This window comes from Zingiber officinale, chromosome 7A (genome assembly GCF_018446385.1).
Source record: "Zingiber officinale cultivar Zhangliang chromosome 7A, Zo_v1.1, whole genome shotgun sequence".
Classification (NCBI taxonomy): domain Eukaryota; kingdom Viridiplantae; phylum Streptophyta; class Magnoliopsida; order Zingiberales; family Zingiberaceae; genus Zingiber; species Zingiber officinale.
The window spans coordinates 15,244,033-15,251,088 of record NC_055998.1 but is presented as its reverse complement, the minus strand read 5'-3'; the positions used below and the strand labels follow the sequence as shown (position 1 = coordinate 15,251,088).

General features: G+C 34.6%; 1 protein-coding gene across 7 annotated transcripts; it reads right to left on the bottom strand.

Moving 5' to 3' along the window:
* Nucleotides 1-367: 367 nt before the first annotated feature.
* LOC122001019 (exosome complex component RRP45B-like) lies at nucleotides 368-4,928 on the bottom strand. 7 transcript variants are annotated; one of them, XM_042555561.1, is made up of 10 exons: nucleotides 4,586-4,928; nucleotides 3,818-4,022; nucleotides 3,573-3,668; nucleotides 3,370-3,484; nucleotides 3,174-3,254; nucleotides 2,884-3,069; nucleotides 1,884-2,146; nucleotides 1,727-1,785; nucleotides 1,531-1,602; nucleotides 676-809 (listed from the first exon to the last, which is right to left on the bottom strand). In XM_042555561.1, the coding sequence occupies exons 1-9, from the start codon at nucleotides 4,773-4,775 to the stop codon at nucleotides 1,577-1,579; spliced, it is 1,221 nt and encodes a 406-aa protein (XP_042411495.1). In that variant the 5' UTR covers nucleotides 4,776-4,928; the 3' UTR covers nucleotides 676-809; nucleotides 1,531-1,576. The 7 variants fall into 7 exon arrangements, with proteins under 7 accessions (XP_042411491.1, XP_042411492.1, XP_042411494.1 ...); XM_042555557.1 differs by lacking the exon at nucleotides 1,531-1,602 and having other exon boundaries at nucleotides 368-809; nucleotides 4,586-4,927; XM_042555558.1 differs by lacking the exon at nucleotides 1,531-1,602 and having other exon boundaries at nucleotides 368-809; nucleotides 3,818-4,027; nucleotides 4,639-4,927.
* Between the last annotated feature and the right edge of the window lie 2,128 nt (nucleotides 4,929-7,056).

Sequence of the window (7,056 nt, the reverse complement as noted above, 5' to 3'; positions counted from 1 at the left end):
CAGTCAGGGAAATGCAGTGGTTAAGACATGATATTATCGTATGAAGTCTTAGGATTGAAATTTGATACAATTAACAGAAATGATAAGGCCAAACAAATCACCTTTTATCACATGTTAGGTCTGCAGTAGCTCTATTCTGTCCGTTGGCAATAAATTTGTGTAATTTTTGTTGGGAGATGATTTAATTTTAACATAGAATGAAAGAACAAACCCTAAAATTGTAATAGTCCTTGGGATTGGAAACTCCAAGAGACATCAATTCGAGAACAATTAATCATACAAAAAAACCATATATAGCCCTTTGAACAATCCAATAGCTCAATCATGACTATTATCCTGCCAAATGAGAAGAAAAAAAAGTATCACATGTTCAAATCAATAATTCTCTTTGATCAGTAGAACAGTTACATGATTAAACCGTATCTAACTTAATCCAAGCAGAGATGTAGAAAATATACTAGAGTGAAAGCATCTAGAATCAGCAGGAAAAACATACCATGAAATAACTACTATTTTACCAGAAGCTTACAGGGTATTAATATGGACTATGAATGTGTATATTTGGAGTTGATTTACTTTTTCACAAATAGAGTTCAATTACTTCCTCATTTTTCTATTTTGTATTTTCACTGCATCTTTCAAAGTCTTTGGGGCTTTAATGTACTGAGATGTAGCCTCAACTGTTGTGTACTCAGATGGAGTCTCGAGTGCTCTCGAACTGGAAGCACCCTTTGTATGCTCAAGACCGCACTCAACTGTGACTGACTGGGTAGTATTGACTTTGTCTTCCTCGACATCTTCTGGCAAACCTGCATATTGGGGGAGGCATGTGGATACATGGCTAAAATTATAGTCCCTACAAAATATGGTTCAAACACCATTTGTTTATATAACAAATGAAGCTCACAGAAATGTTTGTGCCTCTCCATCATAATATCAAAATATTTCCGTACGGTTGCAATAAGAACATCTTATAAACTGCAGTAAGGTTAATATTTTGTGACACCCGAATTTAGTCTCTGAAAGTTAATTGTAAGGTAATAAAGAATCTTTAAACTTATTAGTGAGCAACTATTAACATGATTTTGGGTCAGTGACTGGTCTGACAAAGTGATAGGTCAAGTCTCTCATATAAATAGGTCATAACGATTGATATTGAAGAAGATCTAATCTTGGATCAACTCTCTAATTACCTATGTGATGGTGGAGACACCCTTAAATTTCACAAGCTATTGATGAAGGAGATGGACTTTGGATCTTGACAAGAAAGTCAGTTTTTAGATAGGGAAGATTGTCACACCTTAGAAGGTGATTGTACCGCTAATAAAGATTTTATGAGCTTAGATGTGTGAGGTACTACTAACTTGGGTTTAGCATTTTGAGCTAAGATGTTCCTGGTATCAGTTGACTCAGTTTGCATTTAATCTGAGAATAGCTACTCCTGATTTTATCCTCATGAAATTCGCTAGCTAAACTAGAATAGGAGCATGGAAAGAAACAACTCACAGTAAGCTTAGTTAAAAAAGTTACCTCAAATTATATATTCCAAGAAAAGTTAGATAAGGGCAGAACATCTCTAACATGGCGAGTTGTCTAGACCATCTAAAAGAGTACATTGTTAGAACCTACTAGAACTTGAACAATTGGTTACAACTAAGTTCAATCGCAACAAAAACTTTAAAAGGACAAGAATGCTGTTATAATTCAAATGCTGATCAAGAAGTACCAGATAATTTCAAAGAGCTTCTTGCCAAACGTGAACAAAGCTTCCTTGGGTATGGATCCCTAAAATTACAATACAGACTCATGAGTTCAACTAAGATAAAGTTTGGAAGTAAATAATATACTGCTAAAATTCAACTAAAAAATAATTTTAAAAATACCAATTTGAAGGGCTGTAAAAAGGCACACCATCTCTAGCCTGGTTATTCTCAAACTTTGCACGAGTGTTTGTACCAACTACCACTGCACCAGATTTATTAGAGTTTCTATCTAGGGCATCTAACGGCAGAGCTGCCAGATGCCCAATTAAGTTCTCAATTTGTTTTTTGTCCATGATAACATCAGGAAGATTATCTTGGATTGCCACATCTACTGGATGGAAATTTGGATACTGGATCGATCTCCCATCATTGAAGCTCTCCATCTGAGAATCCAGCAAGTTCTGTTAGAAGGCTAGAGAATTTGGTACATGGTGAGTAGAATATCATTCTTGCTTATCAACTCCAAGCTAATAGATTGGCATATATGGCACCACATTCTCTTCAAGAAATTCTTGAGGTTATTGTGGATTTGTATTCCAAAAATAAATTGAACTGAAGAATAAAAGATGCCAAGTTGTGCTATCAAGGTTGACTTATTTGAGAATAAAGTCATGTTATTTTTGTTGACGAAAATTTCTCCACAACTTACAGATGAACTATATATAAAGTACACGATAACATAGATATTCTAATAAATTATTTAAGTTGAGCTTTCAAAATGACTGGTTAGAGTAACTCTTGTGTATGCTTCTTTGTAAGATAAAGTTAGATTCGGCAAAATGAGTACATATAAAATGAAAGAAAAGTGTTGTAGGGGAAATCTTTATGTCGCTTATTTACTTGCTAATTTCCTTCCCTCATAGGAATCACACACAGAAAAAAGGGAGTCTAAATTAAGAATGTGTGCATGCCAACAAAGAGTACCAAAAAGGATGTGTCATCTGCTAATGCAAATTCAATCCACCATGAGGAAACCAAAAAAAAAAACAAGAAAACAAGGATCTAACTATTTTATTCAACAAATAGTTGTCATGTCACAAATACAGGAACTGTATCATTAGAATAATATTTGGCTATGCCAGAAGAACAAATTCAGAAGAGATGGCTGTAACAAACTTACTGCATGATTTATTTTGCTTGTGATCTCAGCAGCTTTCACCGCGCAAATTTCCAAACACCGAATTATTACACTTGAGGAGATGCCTATTCCAGCCTTCTGAACAGCACAAATATCACCATTTGAGTTCATTGTGATAGTCATTCTTCCACCCATCACAGACTCTTCCTTATATGATGGGTCAATCACCTAAAATACCATTACGTTCCTGATTAGTTCATGAAAAATTACAGAACATTCAGTTAAATTTAGAATGACAACTGAAAAGAAAATTAGGAGCATACATTTCATACCATTATATTGCCCTCACCAAAAACTGCAAAGGTTACTGCAACAGGAAGATGGTGAATTATGAGAGGCAATGGTTCCCTATCCTGAAGAAAATATGATAAAAAGGATGGAATTATCTGGCCTAAATTCAACAGTAAGCACACTGATCTGGATATGGCAATGCAATACAAAAATTTACATTTAGGTTATAAGAGAAACCTCAATATCATGGATTATAAGCTCATGATTGTCATCACCACCTAATGTGCATTCAGGCCTTCGAAATGTCAAGAGGGAAGCCAAAGCAGCAATATTAGCAGCATCGATAAGGTTTCTGTGATAAGGAATAAACAATTAACATTTTGAAGAGAGAAAGTTAGAGAAGCAGTAGCTCTCATAAGTCACTAGCTCTCATTGCATACCCTCCATTATCAAGAATGTGGAGGTCTACACGTATGGACCATACTAATTTGCCTACAACAACACATAATGATTCCATATCCACAGCCCCACTTTCCCTGCAATGAATTTTTCTCATTATCATAAGACAATGAAACAAACATAGCTTTTAACCAAGTGACAAGGAAAAATGCTAAGCCCAAAAGCAAGTCTAGTAATGCAGTATCTATCATAGTGCATGCACCATTAAATTAGTTCAATCACTCACCGAAGACCACGGTCTACAATGCGACCAAGTTCAATAGCAAATTCTCCAGGGCGTCCTGCCTCAAAAGCTGGATCAGCCATTGGTGAAAACTCAGTAAATATGGATAGAGTCCCTTCATTAGGTCTATCTCGATAAGGTTGGACCAGCTGAGAAGTAACATAGCTCATTACACGAGTTTCACCTAGTTGCACTTCTGATGAACCACCTACTCTGTTTGTAAAAGAAAACTGCAAGTATTTTAGTTTCTGTATTGAGTTTAAAGAACTCTGATCCAAAGGAAAGAAACAAAGTAATCATGTAAAAAAATACAATTGATAGATTCAAATGCAATTAGTTACCATAGGTAATGTAAAGTGTCATAAGAGACTACTGGCCATAGAAATCACATCAGACCATCAAACACAAAAAACTGCAGTGTGTAAATAACTCAGTATTCAACTAATCTGAAGGAACAAGATGCATAAACAATGCTCGGACCATCTGGTTGTTGTGGCATTGCAACAGTCACACTCTAAGTGTCAAGTTTCAATCTCGGTAAAACCCAATAATTTTTAGGACATCATCACATAAAGAGACAGAAGAAGTTATCATTCAAATAACACCTTCAATGCAGTTCATCTCTTTTATAGTTCTTTCACCTTAAAAAAGTGATTTTTTTGGCACAAAACACATTGTACTGGGCGAGTAAGCCTCAGCTATAACACACAATAACCAAATTTTTAGATATTTAAACGACGAAGGTTCTAAAGGGTGCCAGCAATTCAATACCAGCGCAAAGGTAAATGAGTGACGAATGGAATGGAGGCGAAAGGAACACATGCCTCCCAAAAGTTATGGTGCAAGGACGATAATCGAAAGGACCGCGATCATCAACTCGGAGGTCAGCAGCAAGAGCCATTTCAATGAACTTCCTCTCGTTGACGGTCATCTGCCAGGTATTTGCTAATCTCTGCTCCATTTCCTCGTTTCTCTTCTTTTCTACTCCTTGTCTTTGACTCAGAGAGGGGAAGAGGGGAGGAGAGATAGCACAAAGGGACGATTAGGTCTTCATCGTCGCTGGACGAAATTTGAACAAGCGGAACCCTAGAGGGGGGCAGAGAAAGAAAATAGAGAGAAGTTGGCTTTTACAATGATCTTTAATAAATTTTTTTATAAATTATATAAATGTTTAGTTAAAATTTATCAAATGACATTATAAATATAAAATATGTATAAGTTGACCAAAGATTATACAAAAATAGTATAATTAAAGAAAATATTATTTTTTATTTAGTAGATACTATATTACTTTTAGAAATTTTATTTAGTGTCGTTAATATTCATCATGACTTCTAGTAAAAATATGTTATAAAAAATCATTAATTATTAAAATAAATTAGCACTTGATTATACCAGTCAAATTTTAATTAAGACTAGTGTGATCGTACACACGCGTTGCGTTACATGTGTAATATAATAATATATAAATTATTTGGGTCTTTAAAAATCTAAATTATTTGGATTTTCTAGTGTCATCCTTACGAACCAAGAATTAATTATTTGGGTAAGATTCGTCAAACACATGTAATAGTGACGCTAAAGAATCCCAGCAACAAACTATTATAACGTGTTTCCTTATGAAAAAAAATATTTTTATATAATATTATACTTGTCTTAGTAAAAAAAAAACTAAGAAAAATATATTTTTTAACATCGTTGGCCTAAATTATTTATAGAAGCTTCTTTGATCATAGTGTTGTCAATTCTAAGATACGAGACTAAAGATAACTATATTTTTTTATATAAAACAACCAGAGAAAATTAATGATGAGAAAAATTCATAAAAATACGCTATAGCTGAGTCTCGAACTTTAGTTCACTGATTGTTTCGCTTGTCCCGCGGCGCTTCTTCGGATTCCGACCCCATCTCCACTTCTAGATCAGTTTTCCGCCCAATTTCATCGGCGACGATGTCCTCAGATGCTTGCGACCAGCTTCCGGCGATCTGACCTCGCTCAAAGGTGGTCCTACGGCGAGAATTGTATCCGCGAACTCAGAACGGAGTTCGCAGATTTGCAGATTTCTGGAGTTGACAGCTTCAATCTTCATTAGTTCCGTTTGGAGAGGTCTCCGATGGTGCTGGTGAAGGCTGAGCTGAGTTCAGTTGCTGAGGTTATCTTCCCCGATTATAGTTGGAGTGTTCTCTGTTGTTTCCTTGTGTGACGGCAAGGAGAAGTTGCCGTGAGAAGTGATTTGGTGTAGAGATGATTTAGGGTTTAACTTTTGCATTCTTTTTACTATTGATAGATTTCCATTTCAGTTTATTATGTTTTGATTTAGTAATCATAGTTCTTTAGATTAATTGTTTTAATTCAAGTGCATTGGGTAATTTAGTTTTAATAGAGTTTGAAATTGTTCTTAATTCCGCTTTAGCTTAATTGTAGCACTATTGAGTGGTTTAGTTTCTGTAGTTAAGATTTTAATTGTTACTTAAGATTAGGTTTCATTATTGTCTAGCTATTTCATACCTTAGTTTTAGTGTGTTGTTGATGAAATTCATTACGTAGCGTGACAATGTGTATTGGACTAATTGGTGACACCTAGTTAGGTTTACTTTATGCATTAGATTAGTTCTTATTTTCTGTGCTTTTCATTTGTTAGATTTATATTTAAAGTTCAAACCCCTAATTCCATATTAAAAAACCCCCAAAATAGGAATAAAATATGATCCTAAAATTACATCCTACCGTTTGTTCCTTGAGAGATCGATCATGGACTTGTTACTACAACGTTATTGCAAAATTAAGGGGTTCAGTGAAATATACATTTGTACAATTTGATTAGCGGATGTGACAGATTCGCACATCAAATTTTGACGCCGTTGTCAATTACTAATAAATCTTGGAATTATTTTTAATGTGAATAGAAAAAAGGACATTAACGTAAATGTATTTTAGGCTTTACCAAAGTTAGTTAGTAAAGGGAGGGAGATTTTTAATAAAATAGTAAGATAAGAAGTTTTGGAGGATAAAATTGGGGGTATTAAAGGAATAAAGAGAGTTCAATAGTTGAATTTATAGAAAATTGGCTTTGAAGATAAATTAAAAATAGATATTTTTTAGAATAATTTATTGAGTAAAATTTATTTTCATCCAAAATTTTGGACTTTAATAATAAATTGATTTACATTACAGGGCGAGCCGCGAGGCTACTTAATCGATTCGCATTTGGACGTGGGCCTCTAATCGAGTCGGAACGGT

Coding starts and splice junctions, on each gene's coding strand:
- LOC122001019 (XM_042555557.1), bottom strand. CDS start 4,775: ATGGAGCAGAGATTAGCAAATACCTGGCAGATGACCGTCAACGAGAGG. Junction 3,070..3,173: donor TTGGTGAGGGCAATATAATG/GTATGAAATGTA, acceptor ATGGTATTTTAG/GTGATTGACCCATCATATAA. Junction 810..1,726: donor AAGCTCTTTGAAATTATCTG/GTACTTCTTGAT, acceptor CCCAATATGCAG/GTTTGCCAGAAGATGTCGAG.